The following is a 19,511-nucleotide window of genomic DNA, read 5'->3' as shown; positions in this document are numbered from 1 at the left end:
ATTTTAAACGTGTATACTTGGGGGAGGACACACTTGAAGCAAGAGAAAAGGGACTTCCCTGGTGGTTCAGTGGTTCATCGGACGGTACATTCGCCTTCCAACGTAGAGCATGTGGGTTTGATCTCTAGTTGGGAGCTAAGATTCCACACACCTCATGGCCAAAAACCCAAAATGTAGAATAGAAGCAATATTGTAATGAACTCAATAAAAAGACTTTAGCATGGTCCACATAAAAAAATCTTAAAAAAAAAAAAAAAAAAACCCACGGATGAGCAGAGGAGCAGAAGGAGAATAACAGAGAAAATCAAGCAGGGGACAGAAAGAGAAGGCTGGTGGGTGAGAGGATGGAATCTGACCAAGAGAGGAATTGCAGTAACATGATTGATGGAAGAGAAAACTGAAGTAGAAGGCAGAAAGCAGAGACAGAGAGAAAAGGACCCCAAGGAGACTAGGGACGACCGGCCGAGGAGGAAGAACGCAGCCAGAGAGGCAGTCGGCTTCAAAGCAGGTTTCGAGGGACTTTAACGGTGGGTTACTGATGTGCGGGGTCAGGCCCATGAGTCTCGTATCAGGATGAGAGGACTCGAGAGCCAGACACACGGCCGGCTGCATACACCTAACTTTCAGGCTCATTATAATTATCCTGCAGATAAATGCTGGAGCTGAAAGATGCTCTGAAAGCTCTGAACTCCCTTCCTGATGAACTGTCAGGGCGGTCATCAGCGATCACACCAAAGGAACGACAGTAGACATTCACTCAGGCCCAAACATCAGCCATCAGGCAGAAGGAAGACAAACAATTGCCCTGCTAACCCCAGACCCAAAGGGATGCATGTGGATTCCATGAACTGAAACCAAAGCAGCTCATTTTATCTGACATTCCTTCAGGATTCCGCGTTGTTGGTAAAGATTAGGGTGGAAGAATGCAAGCCTGTGCTAATCTCAAATATCTACAAGCCAACAACCTCTGAGGACTGTGTGTGTGTGGAGGGGGTGGTGGGGAGGGTAAGGGGTGGGGAGAGGGAGAGAGGCTGAAAGATCCAAAATTCTCCCAACGTTCATGAGCAAACCTTGGTCGCCACTGTTTACCTTCCACTATTCTTTCTGAATCTCAAAGAGTCAGTTTCCAGGTGGAAGGTGTTCCCATGGGACTGTGCCAGACTCGGAGGTCTGCAAGACATCTTGGCTAGGTATTTCTCTGTGGTGACTACAAAAATAAGCTTCCCCCAGCCCCTGCATGTTTTCCTGATAGCTGAGTGCCATGAGAGTTCTAGGTTTGATAAAGATTTTTCTCATGTCCAGGGCTAGAATGGGAAGGATGGTTTGCAAACAAGCCAGAGCTCTAAGGGTTTTGAAACCGGATCTCAGTCTTCTCAGGTCAGCATTCCCATCCCCATGTGAATCAGCGGACTATCCGGCTCCACAGGGATGGGTAGGTCTGGTGGATAAAGCCCAGGACTCCCGGGGTCAGCTGGCTGGCACAGCTGTGGAGGAAGGATCGTGCCGGAACACAAGCCATGCTAGTCGCAGGGTCACCGATCATCACAGTGGACTTCGGGCCTTCTGTGGCTTTAATGCCATCCCTGAGCAAACATCCCAGATGCACTCTGTCTCTTAGGAGAAAACTGCCCAGATCCTTGCTTTTCCAAAGGGCAGTTTGGTGTAGTGTTAAGAGCATGGACCCTGGGGCTAAAAATGCCCCAATTCAAACCTAGCTCATTGCTCATAACTCGGTCCTTTAGGCCAGCGAATTAAAATCTCTCTCTCAGGGACTTTCCTGGGGGTCCAGTGGCTAAGCTGCCGTGCCCCCAGTGCAGGGGGGCCTGGGTTCGATTCCTGGCCAGGGAACTGGATCCCACATGCTGCAATTAGAGATCCCACGTGCCACAACCAAGACCCAGAATCAGTTCAGTTCAGTTCAGTCACTCAGTCGTGTCCGACTCTTTGAAACCCCATGAATCACAGCATGCCAGGCCTCCCTGTCCATCACCAACTCCCAGAGTTCACCCAGACTCACGTCCATCGAGTCAGTGATGCCATCCAGCCATCTCATCCTCTGTCGTCCCCTTCTCCTCCTGCCCCCAATCCCTCCCAGCATCAGAGTCTTTTCCAATAAGTCGACTCTTCGCATGAGGTGGCCAAAGTACTGGAGTTTCAGCTTTAGCATCATTCCTTCCAAAGAAGACCCAGCATAGCCAGATAAATAAATAAATATTAACCAAAAAAGTATCTCAGCTTCTCACCTGTAAAAAGCAGATGATAATAGAATCAGTGACAGACGATCACAATAAGGATTAGATGAGATGATACTTGCAGACTTTATCTCTTTATTCCTTTTTTTTTTCTGGCCATACTGTGCAGCATGCAAGCATCTTAGTTCCCCACCAGGGGTCAAACCTGTGGCCCCTGCAATGGAAGCCTGGAGTCCTAACCACTGGATAATACTTGTAAAGTGCTTTTAAAAAATATCTGGAGGTACCAAGTGCTCAGTAAGTATTTGTTGTTACTCTTTGTGCCAAATTATTGGAAAATGATCATTGTCCATTAAAAGCTTGCAGGAATGTGTCTTCCTTGGTATTATATCATGAAGAGGCCTCCATCTTGGTTAATAGATGTATCCCATGTTCTGTTAGAATCTAACAACCTCTAACAGGAATGCTAAGATTTTAGGCACCACATGGACCGCCTCATTTTCTTTAAACAAAACTGCCCACCCAGAAGACTGCTGTCTCCTTAGGCAGGGGCCCTTTACTTTGTTGCAAATGCTCCCAGCCTGACCCAGTTAGAAAAGCTCTGCAGAAAACGAAGCAGTTACACCGCCGCACAGAGCTGAGGAGACTCTTCACACCACTCTAGAACCGACCACAGCTGGGCTTCAACTAGCCAGTTCCTGGCACACATTTACCCCACGATTTGCCTTAATATATGTAAACATCAGACAGGCGCAATATTCAGAAACACAAGTATTTTCTAAGGGGAAGTATGTACATTCTAATTTCTAGCAACTGTTAATGGGCTTGACTTACCCAGGGCCTGACTCACCTCCTAAGGTTTACTTAAAGCCCAACGGTAATGACAGCAGCATGAATCCTCCTGCTCAGTTTAGTCTGTGCTATGAAAGGATGTCTCTCCTGTTAGCCATCCATCTTTTCTTTTATGGAAAGTAAGTTAAATGTGACCAGGTGGATGACCCATCATAGATGCCCTCAAATTTTCAAAGATAATTAAAGTAATGTTTGCTTTATTATCTCCAGTGCAGCAGGCATGTTATAGATCTCATTTACTCTTTTCAATGATCCTCTGACTTCGAGTTTGTTTCTAATTATTTATGGATAAACTGAATCCCAGAAAATTGTTCAGGATCATGAAGGTTCAGATCTAGGTAAATCTGATTTTTAAGTCTAGTTTCTTCCTCCTTCCAGTGCTATTTCTCTAAGTGTATTTTGGGGGGGGGGTGTTGCTGCAAGGCATGAAGGATTTTAGTTCTCTGACCAGGAATCGAACCGGTGCCCCTGCAGTGGAAGCAGAGTTTTAACCACTGGTGAGCATGTCAGTCGTGTCTAACTCTTTGTGATCCCATGACTGTAGCCTGCCAGCCTCCTCTGTCCATGAGATTTCCCAGGCAAGAATACTGGAGTGAGTTGGCATTTCCTTATCCAGGGGATCTTCCCGACCCAGGGTTTGAACCTGAGGCTCTTGCATCTCCTGGATTGATAGGCAGATTCTTAACCACTGAGCCATCTGGGAAGCCTTAACCACTGGACTGTCAAGGAATTTCCTCTAAGTCCATTCTTTAAAAGAAGGGGGGTAAAGTCAACCTCATACCTGGAGGAAAAAAAATATTTTTAATTATAGTAACTACCATGCTTTGCTAGCATGGGTAATGCAGTTATATTTACTCCAACATAAAAGATAACCTTGGCTCAAATCAGAAAACTTCTATTAAAGCCAACATGGTTATTATCTGTCAAATTGAATTGATATCATATTACTGAGCTATCTTCCAGTTCTTAATACTAAACAAGTACCCTTACTCCTACAGTGGTGCAGGATATAAAGAGAATATAAAGAGAGTTAGCACTATGAAAATAAAGCAGAGAAGTCTGCAGGGATGGTTGCTACTCCAAGGAGTCCGTTCACAAATCCCGGGTCTGTTCTAATGCCGTGTTCTCCAGCAGAGACCTCGTAGCGAGGGGCTCTGGCTGTTCCTCTAACGCTGGACCCTTCCTCCTTCTTCATGCCTGTGGGACCACAAGAGATGGGGTCCTCCTGGCTGCACGTCCCGCCTTCCCCGTTTTTCCCACAAGGAGTTGCAGAATCGAACGGAGCTAGAACATTCTTCTCCTCCTAGAAACCCCAGGTGTGATCCTGCAGCTGTGACTGGCCAAGGAGATGGCCAACTCCTATAGTCTAGACAAACTTCTTTGGAAGAAATCCCAGGCAGAGACTCAGAGGGAGGGAGGGAGAGTGAGTGAGTGAGTGAGTGAGTGTGTGTGTGTGTGTGTGTGTGTATGTATCAGAACTTTCATGAACATGACACCCAAATCACATAAACAATTTTTCTGGATCTTTTTGAGACATTCGACCAAGTAACAAGAAGTTTCTCTCCCTTTAAAAAGATATTGCCCATTTTTCTTTTAGCCACCTATAGGCATATAAGGCTACCCAATCTTTTAACATTACCTTTATTTCAGAGTTTGGCAAAAATTGTGCGATTCTCCCACGGACGTAGGAATCAGATGTTTCTTCCTGTCTTAGGAGGAAATTCCAGAGACCCACGGCTTATAATAATACTTTCAGAATTTGGACAAGTTAAAACGAAGGCAGACTAGGTACAAAGATGGTGTACACACCCCAAAATCAGGGCTTGAAAGCCCTTTGACTCTGTGAACATGTTTGAGGCTTCTTGCCTCGAGCATGTCCTCACAATGGCTCAGAGCCCAGGGTGCTTTAATACTCCTCAGGGGGTAACCCAATTTCCCTAAGCGGACCTGGCTGTATGTCAGTCAAAACGGAAATGGAAGGAGGGGTCCCGGGGCAGCCTGTCTATTCTAGGGGTACAGTTATACGTGTGTCACTCGCAGTTCTGAATGCACGCTACCCAGTGCTTGCTGGGTCTTGCTTCTCTGAAAACACCTTTAGAGGACTATTGCTATGTTCCAGGGAGACCAACAGGAAAAGTCTGTGAATCTTTGTTTAGGCCATTTATAGGTTTTTCCGTGATGGCTACCTGGAATCTTGTAACTGATCAGGTAATTATCCTGGATTGAAATTTGAGACTCTAGAGAACTGATGTGTGAATTGCTCTATTTTTTTAATATTTGTTTACTTTTGGCTGCATTGGGTCTTAGTTTTGGCACGTGGGCTTCTCTTGGTTGTGGTCTCTATAGACGGCGGCATGCTCTCTCTAGTTGAGGCTTGCAGGCTCTCAGATCCCCAACCAGGGGTGGAACCTGTGTCTCCGGCATCGCGAGGAGGATTATTAAGCGCTGGATCATCACCGAAGTCCTGCTTTAAACACAGCGTAGAAATTACACAATCCTGCAAACGAATGTCCTTCAGCTCCAATTTATTTCGCGCCCTGATCGTCCCCTTTGCCCTAATTGCTTTATCTACTCTGCTCCACACCATTCGTTGTTGCTTAGTCAGTAAGTTATGTCTGACTCTTTTGCAGCTCCATGGACTGTAGTCCGCCAGGCTCCTCTGTCCATGGGGTTTCCCAGGCAAGAATACTGGAGTGGGTTACCACGCCCATTTGATAGCTAGATTAAACGCAGAAGATCTTAAAAGTTCTCATCACAAGAAAAAAAAAATGGTACCTTTGTGTGATGATGGATGTTAACCAGACTTTTTGCGGTTATCATTTTGCTATAAATAACATACTGAATCATACTGTATACCTGAAACTAACGTATTATACATCCATCTGCCTCAGTTGAAAAAATAAAAGTTAAAAATGTTTTAAAATGAGTGGAAGAAGCCATGGTTCTTATCTCAAAGGGTACCCTGTGACCAGTGGCCTAGTTTTTTTCCTTTCTTGCTTCACGTTGCTTGTGTACGCTGGCCCCTGTATTTTCCAGCCAGTCAGCCCTCCCCTGGACAACACTCAGAAGCCCTTAACAATAGCTGGTCCCCCCGGGAGTGGAACTTACAGCACAGCCTCGCATCCCTAGGACACGGTAAATTGTATAACTATCCATTCTCTGCTGTGTTTCAGGGAAGCTGACAGGTCTATATGGAAAACATTACGGAGAGCGGTATGCTGAAAAGTTAACAGTTGTGCAGAGCCTCCCTCCAGGAGCACCGAGGGCCGCATCATTAATCTTTATAACACTCCCATGAGAGAGGCAGGAGGTGCGTCCTCTCAGCCCATGTTTCATAAGTGAGGGAGTGGGGCACATCAGTTGGGGAGATGAGTTAGGGTATCAGGAGAGAAAAGCCCAAGCCTCTGGAGGTCCCTGCCACACTCAGCTGCAGTCTGACGTCTCCCATGCAGGCTGCAGCCTGAGCTAACGCAGGTTTTGTCTTTAACAGGCGTGTTTAACTTTCCAGGGGACCAGAATGCGTCCAGGACATCCACATCGCTTTCCACTCTGCTGTGCTTTCCAGCCCAGCCCCCCAAGAAATGTCTTGTGCAGTCCGTAGCTGCCAGTGGGTTTAAATACCGGGTCTCGAGGCAGAGGTTTTCAAAAGGTCTCTGCCCCAGCTTTGCTCTTCCAGACACGCCCTCTGGCCAGCCAGCCTCAGGGTGTCCTCCCCAGGCAAACCTGGCCCGTGTGCCGGACCCCAGCACGTCTTTGGAAACCTCGTTCGCATCCGGGCTCGTTGGCGGGGCTGAAAATAAAGAGGCCTTAAAGTCAGCTCCTTGACTCCCAGATCGACTCCTCCCAAATCAACAGATTTGATTTTGCTTTTATCATCTACAGCTTGAATTACTGTCTCGGGAAAGCTTCCTGTCCCCATATATGGCTTATTAACTATTTAATGAGATAACCGATGACGTGTAGAACATCCACAATTACAACAGTAGAAAAGCAAAATGAGTAACTTCAGTTCAGTTCACTTCAGTCACTCAGTCATGTCCAACTCTTTGCGACCCCATGAATCACAGCATGCCAGGCCTCCCTGTCCATCACCAACTCCCGGAGTTCACCCAGACTCCCATCCATCGAGTCAGTGATGCCATCCAGCCATCTCATCCTCTGTCGTCCCCTTCTCCTCCTGCCCCCAATCCCTCCCAGCATCAGAGTCTTTTCCAACGAGTCAGCTCTTCTTCGCATGAGGTGGCCAAAGTACTGGAGTTTCAGCTTCAGCATCATTCCCTCCAAAGAAATCCCAGGGCTGATCTCCTTCAGAATGGACTGGTTGGATCTCCTTACAGTCCAAGGGACTCTCAAGAGTCTTCCCCAACACCACAGTTCAAAAGCATCAATTCTTCAGCACTCAGCTTTCTTCACAGTCCAACTCTCACATCCACACATGACCACAGGAAAAACCATACCCTTGACTAGACAGACCTTTGTTGGCAAAGTAATATCTCTGCTTTTGAATATGCTATCTAGGTTGGTCATAACTTTCCTTCCAAGGAGTAAGCGTCTTTTAATTTCATGGCTGCAGTCACCATCTGCGGTGATTTTGGAGCCCCCCAAAATAAAGTCTGACACTGTTTCCACTGTTTCCCCATCTATTTCCCATGAAGTGATGGGACCGGATGCCATGATCTTAGTTCCCAAAGAAAGGCAATGCCAAAGAATGCTCAAACTACCGCACAATTGCACTCATCTCACACGCTAGTAAAGTAATGCTCAAAATTCTCCAAGCCAGGCTTCAGCAATACGTGAACCGTGAACTTCCTGATGTTCAAGCTGGTTTTAGAAAAGGCAGAGGAACCAGAGATCAAATTGCCAACATCTGCTGGATCATGGAAAAAGCAAGAGAGTTCCAGAAAAACATCTATTTCTGCTTTATTGACTATGCCAAAGCCTTTGACTGTGTGGATCACAATAAACTGTGGAAAATTCTTCAAGAGATGGCAATACCAGACCACCTGATCTGCCTCTTGAGAAATTTGTATTCAGGTCAGGAAGCAACAGTTAGAACTGGACATGGAACAACAGGCTGGTTCCAAATAGGAAAAGGAGTTCGTCAAGGCTGTATATTGTCACCCTGCTTATTTAACTTATATGCAGAGTACATCATGAGAAACGCTGGGCTGGAAGAAACACAAGCTGGAATCAAGATTGCCACGAGAAATCTCAATAACCTCAGATATGCAGATGACACCACCTTATGGCAGAAAGTGAAGAGGAACTCAAAAGCCTCTTGATGAAAGTGAAAGTGGAGAGTGAAAAAGTTGGCCTAAAGCTCAACATTCAGAAAATGAGTAAAGAGGAGAAAAAAGACAGCCGGATGTAAAAATAGAGTAACAGGTAAGAAAATAAAAATAGACCCCCCTAAGAATGGCCTCTAAAGTGACACAAATTTTACAGCCTCTAAGATGGGTTTCTTTTTCACGTGCTTAGAGGGGTATCTCTTTAGGAACTCAAATAGCTATTGTGAAATAAACTCCTATTTATCTAAAAGCAGAAAGTTAAAAAGTTGAAACTGAAAATCCTGTGTAATACAATCATTTAGGTTCAAAATGATAACAGTTAATGTCTACTGAGCACTCGATATATATACACCAGCCACTGTAAAAATGTGTCATATGCATTACCTTATTCATTACTCTTAAACACTTATAGGAAGTTTTCTCCATTTCACAGATGAGAAAGCTAAGTTTCAGAAAGGTCACTTGCCCAAATCATTGACCTTGGAAGCCAGGCATCCTGGGTTTGAATCCAGTTTTTTTCTTTCTTTCTGACTTTTGATGGTCACTGTCAGGTTTTACAAGTTTCTGAAGTGTCTCCTGACCATGTGAAAATTCACTTCTTTTGTTTGATTTCAAATCAAGTCTGATTTGTACTCTGCCATGCCTGTGTAAGTTTCGCAGGAAAAAAAAAAAAACCCACCTTGCTGAAGTCGGACTCCTAGTTTCAAGGGATATGGTATCAAATAAAGTCATAAATGTGAAAAGCCTTTGGAAAATATAAAAACATTCTACAGAACAACGAGGGTACCACTGCTTTAAAAAATGTCAGACACATAGGGTGATTCTCAGTGGCCCAGAATGTTTTGAATCAAAACGCCTGCTCACCTAACCCATGAGAACCCTAGTAACCTGTGATCAAGCTGTCTTTTCTCCTCCTCAGGAAAGCTGCAGAAACCACGGGTTTGTTAGAGGCTGGGCATTACAACCTGGTTTCTAGGCCGCCACGACTGCGGCTGGCTCAGCGGGGCACGTTTATGTCAGGAGTTACTCTTTAACAGGCAGGCACGGAAACGCCGAATGGGCAACCAAGTGTGAAGATGCAGAGGCCTACGAGCTACACGTGGGCACACCAGCGGAGCCCGTTAGCGGCCCGCAGCCCGGGGGTCTCAGGAGACCTCTTAACAGCCTTGAGTTAACCAGCCCGCCCTTCAGTGTCTCACCTCATCTTCCAGGAGTTTCCAGCTCTCGCCTGTGTGCATGGTGTGAAACAGCATTAAAGCAAGAGGGCTTTTTAAATTAATTTAATTGGAGGCTAATCACTTTACATTGTTGCGGTGGTTTTGCCGTACATCGACATGAACCAGCCACGGTGTACATGTGTCCCCCATCCTGAGCCCCCTCCCACCACACCCCATCCCCCTGGGTTGTCCCAGAGCACCGGCTTTGAGTGCCCTGCTTTATGCATCGAACTTGGGCTGGTCATCTGTTTCACAGTCCTCGGAAAGGGCTGACCAGAGCTCATTACTTGTCTGACCGGAGGGCTAAGGGACTGGAAACAGACACGCTCTAGTTTCAGGTCTGGGGCCGCCTTCACCTCCTGAGTCCTCCCTTCTAAGAAGGAGATGGGGCGGGGTGGGGTGGGGTGGGGTGGGGTGGGGTGGGGGGCGGGCAGTGTAGACGCTCGAGGGGCGGGAGGCAAAACACGGGCCTGACCCGCTCCTTGGAAGCCAGCCCACCACGGGAAGGAGGCGTGTTAAGCCCTCTGCCCACCGCCTCCTCCCCCGCCCCGGCTCTGCGACCGTGGGGTAAAATGCCAGCGGCCGCCCGCGCTCCGCACGCCGCGCGCGGCGCCCAGCGGAGGAAGGGGCCGGCGGGGAGGGCGCCGCCCAGAGCCGAGCGGAGCGCATCCGTCTGTCCGGCGTGAGCCTCGGAAGCGACACTGCCCGGACCCCGCGGGCCCCGCGTCCCAGCCCCGCGGCCCAGCTGGAGCCCCTGCGCCCCGGCCCCGAGCCCGACCTCCCAGCCGTCCGGAGCTCCGCAGCGCGCAGGTGGCTCCGACTCCCCCGGCCTCGGGCGCCCCCCGCCGGGGACAGGCAGGCGGCGGCGCGCGCGGAGGAGCCGGGCGCAGGGCTGGAGAGGCGGCCAGCGCCGCCAAGAAGACGCGAGCGTCCCCGATGGTGCCGCCGCCTCCGAACCGGGCAGGGGCGGCGAGGGACCGGCTGGGCAGGAGCCTGGGTCTGCTGCTGCTACTCCTGGCGCTGGGACACGCGTGGAGCTACCGCGAGGAGCCGGGGGACGGCGACAGGTTCGTGCTGCGGGTCCCTGCTGCGTGCGCTCCCGGCTCTCGGGGCGCAGGCGGTACCCTCTCCCCATCCCATCCTGCCGGTGCTCCGCGCGCTCTCGGTTTCCCCCGGCGCTCACCCCTCCTGGGTGAAGGAAAGCTTCGTAAACTCCGGGGTAGGCGGCTCCTCCGCGCGCACACCCCGGGCTCCGGTGGGGCTCGGGGCTCGGTGACACCGCGCGCCGCCCTTCTGCCGCCGTCAGTGTCCCGCTTCTGCACCTCTTCTTTTTCTTGCGGGCCGGGTTCGCTGCGTGGGACCCTCGCCGGGCCCGGACTTCGGGGTCCTCCCCGCGTCCGCGCTCGGGGACCGGAGCCGCCTCGGCGCGCGGGACGCGGATGCCCGGCGCGTATTGCCGGCCGCTCTCGCGCGGAGCGGCCAACCAAGTTCCCCTAACTTTTTCAGAGAAGTCTGCTCGGAAAACAACATCGCCACGACCAAGTATCCGTGTCTGAAGCCTTCGGGGGAGCTCACCACGTGCTTCAGGTAAGCCCCGGGGCTCGGCTGACCCGGCTGGCGCGCGCCCGGGCTGGTCGGGGAGGCGGCGCCCGCAGGAGGGGCCTGGAGGCGCGCTCGGTCACCGCGCGGCCACCGGTGGGGTGCTCCGTCCTCTCTGGTGCAAACTTTTTTTTTCTTGTGTGTGTGGTTTCTGAGCCAGAGCAACCACGGGCAACTGAGTGTCCGCACCTGGAGTTTCTGCTCTCAGAAGCCGAGGGCGGTGGTTTTCCGCTCCCCTGCATGCTGGCGTGGTGGTTGGAGAAAAGGTTGCCAGTTTCATGAAGAAAGGGGATGGGACTGTGGGGTAAGCGGTGCCGCATAGCGAGGCATAGCCAAGATGAGTGGTTGCGCTTGTGTTTTGTTTTGAACATATAAAGTCAACAAGGAAATCCTTAGTCCTTGGCTCTCTGTTGACCTTCTGCCGGGACAGAGTGTAACTTTATCACGGCCTCTGGGCGGGCGGTGGATAAGGTTGTTCCGTACAAGCCAAAAGCGTCAAGATCGTTGAGTCACGGAAGAGGAGCCTCTTCCTGAAAATTCGGTCCGCAGATCACCTGGGTGCTTGTTAAAAGCAAATGTGATGAGAGCCAGGGCGTCTGATAGGAAAACTGCCCCAGGCCGTTGTGAGGTAAATCAGTGTTCCCTGCGTACCGCTCTCTGAACGTGAGGGGCGGTTCGTTGTCACCATAGGTGACCACGGGCACTGTCCCTGTGCCTTTACCAGGAGGAGGCACGCACCCATAAAGACTTGTGAGTTGCCTGCGTTTTAAAGGCATAGTGTTCGAGGTCCAGGGATCACACACTCCCAGCAGACTCCATCTCCGGGAATCCTGCACTGTCTAGGTGCCAGAATCAATCCTGGGCAGTACAGGATAACAAGGTAATCCTCAAAAGTGAACTTGAAAGAGACAGACGTCGCCCTAATGATGTGGTAGCAGATGACTCCTCATGGTCTCAGCTGCAAAAAGCTGCATATGCTTTAAGGCCCAGGTGTGGGTGGTGTCAGGGCTGGTCAGTTTAGAGGTACAAAAGCACCACCGGCCACATCACAGACCACACTTTAGAAATCTGTTGGCAACAGCTTGACAGTGATCACTTCAGGGAGGCAACAGTCCTGTGAATCCCTGGGAAGGGATTCTCTGAGCCATGGGCGGTAAACACTGAACAGAAATGAGTTAGTAGGGAGGACTGGAGTGTGGTTCAGTTGGCAGGTAAAGTCTTGGAGAAGTTAACAGGGTAAGCGAGGTCTGCCCAGCCAGGGACCTGAGCTGTTGGCGGCGGCTTCAGGATTCTGCCTGGCTCCAGCCCTGTGTTTCATCCACACTGTTTCTTAGGATGCATTTCCTCCCTATCACCACAGCACAAAACCTTGATTTAACATGGAACGTGTCCCTGAGATGGTTTGCTCATTATTTGGTCCCTGAAAGTCAGACTGCCCATAAGTCAATGACAGTTACAGAATGCATGTCCAATTTTCAGAAACCATGAGTGCCTGATTAGCCTTCTAAGCTGATTTCATTCGTTACGCTGTTACTATCACTTCCACACTGCTCCCCCCGCCAAACTTTGAAATACAGTGCAGTGTTTTTTCCTACACTGAGACTCTTACAGGAGACATGAGCAGTGTCTTGATGTGTTTTCATTAACGGCTACTCAAACGGCTTATAAGAGCTAACAAAAAGGATATCTTCCTAGGAGAAAAGAGCTTGGAGGGATGGGAGGATGTTTTCAGCTGGAGAAAAAGGTCCCTGTGAATATTGTCTCTCTGGTTTTCCTCTCAGAGTTCTAAGTGTACTTCACTGACTTCACACAACTTCCATCGTTCACTAACTCCCTGGAGACAGTCAGCTGGAAGCTGCTGTCCCTGTTTTGAACCCCGAGGACGGAGGGATGCTGTGTACTGATTGGTTTGTGAATCCTGTTGTCTTGGCCCTGGAGACCCTTGCTCCTCCCGGTGTGGTCTGGAAATTGGCACAGGCGTCATCTGGGAGCTCGTATTGTCTTGGGGCCCTGCCCAGCCCTCCTGCTCCAGAACTTGCATGTTAATGAGATGTGCATTAAGGCTTGAGGGGCTGCCATGGACACTAGTGTCTCAATGGGAGTCACGGTGCAGTCCCATTTGGACAGGTCCTCAGGAGCCCAGAGGCCTCCACAGTTGAGTGGGTAGTTGGTCCTTCTACCACAATGACATAAAACCAGAGAAAGAGCCAGCCTTCCAGGAAGCTGGACTCATTAACTGTTGGATGACCCTTAATTAAGCTGAGGGAAGCATGTCTGACTGCATAGAACCCCAGTTTTAACAGAAGTCTCTTGTGAAAGGATTTTTGCACAAGAGAATGAGTCCCAGAAGTCACTCCTAAATTGTAGAAAGTGATTATTTTTTAAACACTGACTTTTGAAAAATCATTGGCATGGAGGATGAGTTTAATATTAAATAAGTAAACGAATTTGGTAGATGTGAGTTATAAATCTGATCTACCATTATTCCTGAAAGTATATGGAGACTTAAGTATCATAATATGGGAAAGAGAATGATGGGAAGGGAATAATGTTTGTCCCGGACCCTACCACTACCTGTGTACAGCTGTTTTCCATGGTTTTACCTAAGCGGCATCTTTCCACTTTAACCTTATATTAGATGACAGCTGGAGGATTTACTGTATGTTCAGCACAGTCCTATGCACTTTATGTACATATAGCTCTGATGCTCAAAGCCACTCTGTAGCATGTGGGTGTCTGTTGTACAGAGGGAACTGAAGCTCTGGGCTTTAGTCCACTTGCCCAGAGTCGCAAAGTTAACACACGTGAGAGCCCAGGTTTGTCTGACTTCAAAGCCTGGGCCCTTTCATCATCCTGGAGGTGTCTACAGAGGAGCCTGAAATTCCAGATCTGGGATCTAAGTAAGGGAGACTATTAATTTAAATAGATACAAACTCAAGCAGTTGGTAATGCCAGCATCCACTGTGACCACGGTGGTTTTCTGAGTTACCATTGCCCTTGATCTGTCTCAAACAATTGACTTTATATTATCATTATACACAGAATTGGTTCATGCATGGAGAGCTTTCCTTCCTTGTAGGATTTCTTTCATCTTAATCACAGTTTCTGTCTCTAGAGACTCTACCCCATTGTGCTTTGAGCCAAGTCCCTGAAGTTGATGAAATTCTGAATGAATGCCTTTGGCAGCTTAAAGGACACATTCACTCAGTGTTATAGTCTGACATACGGCAGAGCATATCTTTTACCAGCAGTTAAGATTTCACAGTTCGTGTGACTTATCTAGGCTCTAAATTTATTCTACCCAAGCACATAAAGTTATCATGGTATTTACCCCCTTGTGGCTATTAGTTTTTTCCTGCTCCCAAACCATGTAATTTTTAAACAAAATGTTTGGGTTTACTTTTTGTTATTTAATTGCTAAGTCATGTCTGACTCTTCACTCCATAGCCCTTCAGGCTCTCTGTCCACAGGATTTACCAGGCAAGAATACCAGAGTGGGTTGCCTTCACCTTCTCTAGGGGATCTTCCTGGAACAGGGCTCAAACCTGGGTCTCCTGCATTGGCAGGTGGATTATTTTTACAGCTGAACCATTGGGTCTCATCAGTAAAATGACATGTTAAAGGCTTTTTTAAAACCAGAAAATACATTTGAGTGTGGGAAACATTAAGACATCAACCTGAGTCTGTATCCAATAAGCATGCTAGTTAACACTTTGGATACATGAGCCGATTAAGGATTTGAGCATCTAATATGTGCTTAAAATAGTCCTAGAAAACACATAAGCAGTCTCTGCTCAAGTTTTCCAGAATTGATTTTTCGACCAAGGGTTCTAACTGTAACCAATATACAGCATATGTGACTGAGTTCAAAGTTGCGTAGTTTAGATTATCAGTGATGGGGGAAGAGATTAGAAGCAGCTAGGAATGGCTTTATGGACTTGGTTGTTTTTAAGTGATTTTTTTTAAACAGAAGGGTTTCTGTTTAAGTTGCATTAGCTCTGATCCTCAGCTTTGTGGCTCACAGACCTCCAGTGGGGGCCCTCAGCTCTATTAGTCCCGTCAGTGGTATCTCATTAGGGTCACGTTCCCGTGGGAAATAGTGACACTGGGATGCAAAAACTCCCACTTCAAGATAATGCAGTAGCATTGCCAAATCCTGTTAGATTATGGAAGTTAACGTGATATTTCTGCAAATGTGTTTACTTGGAAATTGGAGAGCAAGAAGGTCGCTTAATTAGAGCAGCAGTACCAGACAGAGAGCCCAGGACTCTAGCTAAGTCTCCATTGGAGGCAAGGCTGGAGAATATCCTCTCTGCCAAGTCCCTGAGTTCCTACATAGGGCTTTGATTGTGTCAAACATGCATAGGATAAAAACCCTATGCCCCGGTTTGAATTCAGGCTCTACCGCTTGTTCTATAACCTTGAACATTCCTCAGTCTCTGTTTTAGTGTTCTCCTTGGAATACGTGAGGACCGTGTTAGTACTGGAGTGACAGGGTTACAGGGAAGATGAACTGGTGCACGCAGGAAGCCCTCGATGGACACCGCCCCTCGGGCTCACTGCTTGTGTCTCCCCTCATCCTGCGTCCTGAGCGCATGTACTTTGTGCTCCATGGACATCTGCTGAGTTTTGAACTTGACAGTCGAAATTTTTGAAAAAGCAAATTCAGACCGTAGCCAGGAACCCTGAGAGTGTTTATACAGCAGTCACACGTCAGCTGTTTTTAGATGCTTTTCCAAATGTAGGCTAGCCCAGAAATCTAGCGCCTTGGGAAAATTATAAAAAGGGTGTATTTTGCTTCCTCCCTCCTACCTGACTGCACGATGTCCTCAATTCGTGTAACTATAAAAGCAGGCGGCAGGCGTAGCTACCCCCGTTTTAGAGGCGCGTAGAGGGTTGCTGTCTGTCCAGGGTCATGAAGGGACTTACTGGCAGAGACTGGCAGTCAGGTCCTCAGCCCATTTCTGGTCTCTGCCTTCTGCCTCCCATCCTGTGGCCAGCATAGCTCAGGACCGGCTCCGAGGGTGGCCCTGAGTAACTGTTGGAAAGAGCATTGTATCTTTCTGATGACCATCCGTATTCTTACCATGAGGAGGAGGCGGTCCCAGTGTCTCGGAGGACAGAGCAGGGGACAGCTGGGCGTGGCTTCGTGCCAAGCTGCCCAAATCGCGGATGTGTTGGAGGGAGCCTCTTGTTCCCACTGGATGGTTAGCTTGTGAAGCCCCTGAATCATCTGTCCTCTCATCCACGACTGTGGCCTCAGATGCTAGTCCTCTGCCTGGACGGAGTCCACGCGCATTGTCTGCATGCGCACGAGTGGACGAATGTTAATGTTACCAGTAAGCAAAGAAATGTGATCTGTCTTTTAGGTCTTCCCAGAACTTCTGTTGCTATCAGAGTATGTCTCCTTTTCTAGCTTTTTTTTTTTTTTCCTTCTAGAAACCAGATTACTTGCCCCTCTGAGATGCTGCTGTTGTTTGCATGAGTTCCCACCTTGACCTGCTTCACTTGAGTTGCAGATGTGTTATGGGAGCTGACTCGGGCAGGCCTAGCTCACTCCGTGAGCTTGTTACTTTAAATAATAGCTGAAGAGGACGTGCGCAGTTCCACTTGGTATGATGCCCCGTGGACGCTGGCTTGGAAGCGGTGCTGGGTCACAGCTTTAAAGGGGATCTCCCTCCCTCCCACACCCTGTTATTTAGCTTGAGCAGGTGTCCGGGGCAGGGAGGAGGCATGGTGGGGGATGTTGGCCCAGGCAAGGTTCTCTCACTTTTCACTCATTCTGTACGGATCAAGACAAAACGATAGGAAACAATGGACCAGTGAACTGACCACGAAAGGCCTTGCAGTCACCGGTGTCCTTTGGGACCAGGTCCAGGTGCTACTCATTGTCCCCAGAGTTGTCGATGCCTGACTTTCTACATTCACTTCACTTCCTCTTGTCTAAGTGAAGCTGGGAGGTGGGTGCACCTGGAAAAAGCAAGTACTCTTTCTTCTAGAGCACCCTGTCTTCTCGGGTGGTACTTTGCCTTTCAGTCAGCGGTTTAAGTGTCAGCCATGCAGCTTCTGCAAATTTCACTACCCTCCTGCGTGATGGGACCTGCGCCACTTTGGAGCATTAGAGGAGCTGCGGATTCAGGCCACAGCGGAGTAGCTGAAGAACCAAGGTCTCTGCAGTCTGTTTGCTTTTGTTTGTTTGTTTATTGCTTTTTATTTGGAGGATGAAAGATAATCAGCTGTACCACCTGCAGCTTCTCTCCTGCCAAGCCAGGTTCTTTTCCTTAAAGTCATTTACCAGTTTCAAAGTTTTACCAACAATTTCGTTCACTTATTCAGAGGTTACTATGTGCCAAGCACTTCAAATATGTATGTGGTATATAAACAGGAGTTGTTTTTACTCTGAAAAAAAAAAAATATGTGAATAAGGCAGGAAAAAATACCCCAAAATCTCTGCCCTCATGGAATGCATGGATTTTCATTCCATTTATTTTTCAGTAAAGGGATTTCGAGCCAAAGATGTCCTTGGGGATGTTTATAAGATGATTATCTTTGGCACACAACCGATGTCACATTTGGGGAGCTAAAAGCTTAATTTCCTGTGGCCCAGCTGTATCCTTTCAGCAAGAGAAGCCCCGCAGCTCCAGGCCAGGGACCCGAGAAGCTGGGGATAGTAGTAACTAATGCGTTTTTTTTTCCTGCTAGCAGGACGCTAGCACGTGCCACAAGCCCCTTGCTTCTAAGAATTGCTGGAATGTAAAGCATTACGAAGAGAAAGTGAATTCTCTGGCCGTGTCCTGCGAGGCAGCATAGAACTGACCACCTAGGAACAGATAGCTCGTAGGGACCCAGTTCACCTCAGCAGGGTCGCCCCACGCTTCCTGGCAGTGACTTTAAGCAGAGTGTCACGAGAAGGCAAACCCCTCCTGCTTCCCTGACTCTCCAAATAATACAGCCCAGGTCTGTGTTCATAAATGTTTCTAAACCTTCTGGACAGTCTGTTTTCAGCCTATAGAGGACAGAGCCATGTTACGTCTACATATTTAATTTCAAGCAAAGGACAGGCTTCCCTGGTGGCTCATGGTAAAGAATCCACCTGCAATGCAGGAGTCGCAGGTTCGATCCCTGGGTGGGGAAGATCCCCTGGAGAAGGAGACGGCAACCCACCCGAGTATTCTTGCCTGGAGAATCCAATGGACAGAAGAGCCTGGCAGGCTGCAGTTCACGGGGTTGAAGAGAGTTGGACACGACTTAGCGACTGAACCACACCACCAAGCAGAGGACATCTTTCCAGCTTCAGGGTGTGATCCGTGTGAGTCAAAAGCAGGCGTCAAGAGTCTGGAAGGGCGGATATGCTGCCTCCTTGTTCGGGGTGCTAGAATGTGAACTAGGTCATCTTTCTGTGCCCTTTGTGATTTCAGAGACTTGAACCACATCCATTCTAGGCTTATCAGTTCTCCGCCTTTACACCGCGTGCCCACTACTCTGGGAGTTTCCCTGGCATTCGCCCCTGCTGGAGTGAGGCCCTCATTCATAGTCTTCTGGGAATGGCAGGGGCATCTGCTAGCCCAGTGGCTGCTGCTGCTGCTGCTGCACAGAACTGGCGGGAAGCCGGAGGGCCCTCGGCACTGGGATCTGGCTCTGGAAATTTGGTATAAAGCAGGGATTGGTCTTTATGCAACCCACGATCTAAGAATATTTTTTACCTTTTTTTAAAGAATAAATTCTGGCCGTGCTGGATCCTCACTGCCGCGAGGGCTTCCTCTAGTTGCGGTGAGCGGGGCTCCTCTCTGGTTGAGATGGGCGGGCTTCCCCCGCGGCGGCTTCTCTGGTTGCCGAGTGCGGGCTCTGGGCACGTGGGCTCAGCAGTGGCCGTGCGGACTCGGTAGTTGCCGGGCAGCAGCTTAGTGTCATCCTGGCAGGGAGTCTTCCCGGACCAGGGTTTGAACCCATGTCCCCTGCGTTGGCAGGCGGAGGATTCTTAACCAGTGGACCACTCAGGAAATCCCTTATGTTTTTGAAAGGGTTAAAGTAAGCAACAGACCTTACTTAGCCACCAATCTCAGTTATTTACCATCTGGCCCTTCTCCAGGAAAAGTCTGCCAACTTCTGAAGAGCCATCTTAACGTGAAGATGGGAGTGGGCTTTTCCATTCAAATGTGACCTCGTCCACGGGTCTGAGTCCTCAAGAAGGTCATGTTGGGGATGTTGAGTCAGCTTCATCTTTGGGGCCTGCACTTTTGTGTGGCCGTATTTTATTGTATCTGGTCTCTGGCCCGAGCGGTTTCGATTGTGACTTGGTTTCCTGATCTTGAGGAATCATAGCTGTTGTTGAGCTGGAACTTTATTTCCAGTCATCTTCCCTT

At 48.8% G+C, this 19,511-nt stretch overlaps 1 protein-coding gene across 1 annotated transcript in view; it reads left to right on the top strand.

Moving 5' to 3' along the window:
* The first annotated feature begins 10,146 nt into the window (after positions 1-10,146).
* CCBE1 (collagen and calcium binding EGF domains 1) overlaps positions 10,147-19,511 on the top strand; it is a 236,632-nt gene continuing 227,267 nt past the window's right edge. Inside the window, exons 1-2 of the mRNA XM_002697839.7 lie at positions 10,147-10,616; positions 11,056-11,136. Of these exons, the coding sequence (XP_002697885.2) occupies positions 10,486-10,616; positions 11,056-11,136 (212 nt within the window). The 5' untranslated portion in view covers positions 10,147-10,485. The remainder of the gene's footprint in view (positions 10,617-11,055; positions 11,137-19,511) is intronic.

The sequence above is a fragment of the Bos taurus genome, chromosome 24 (genome assembly GCF_002263795.3).
Source record: "Bos taurus isolate L1 Dominette 01449 registration number 42190680 breed Hereford chromosome 24, ARS-UCD2.0, whole genome shotgun sequence".
Taxonomy (NCBI): Eukaryota; Metazoa; Chordata; class Mammalia; order Artiodactyla; family Bovidae; genus Bos; species Bos taurus.
Note: the sequence above shows the minus strand (reverse complement) of the source record. Positions and strands in the feature narration are given on the sequence as shown.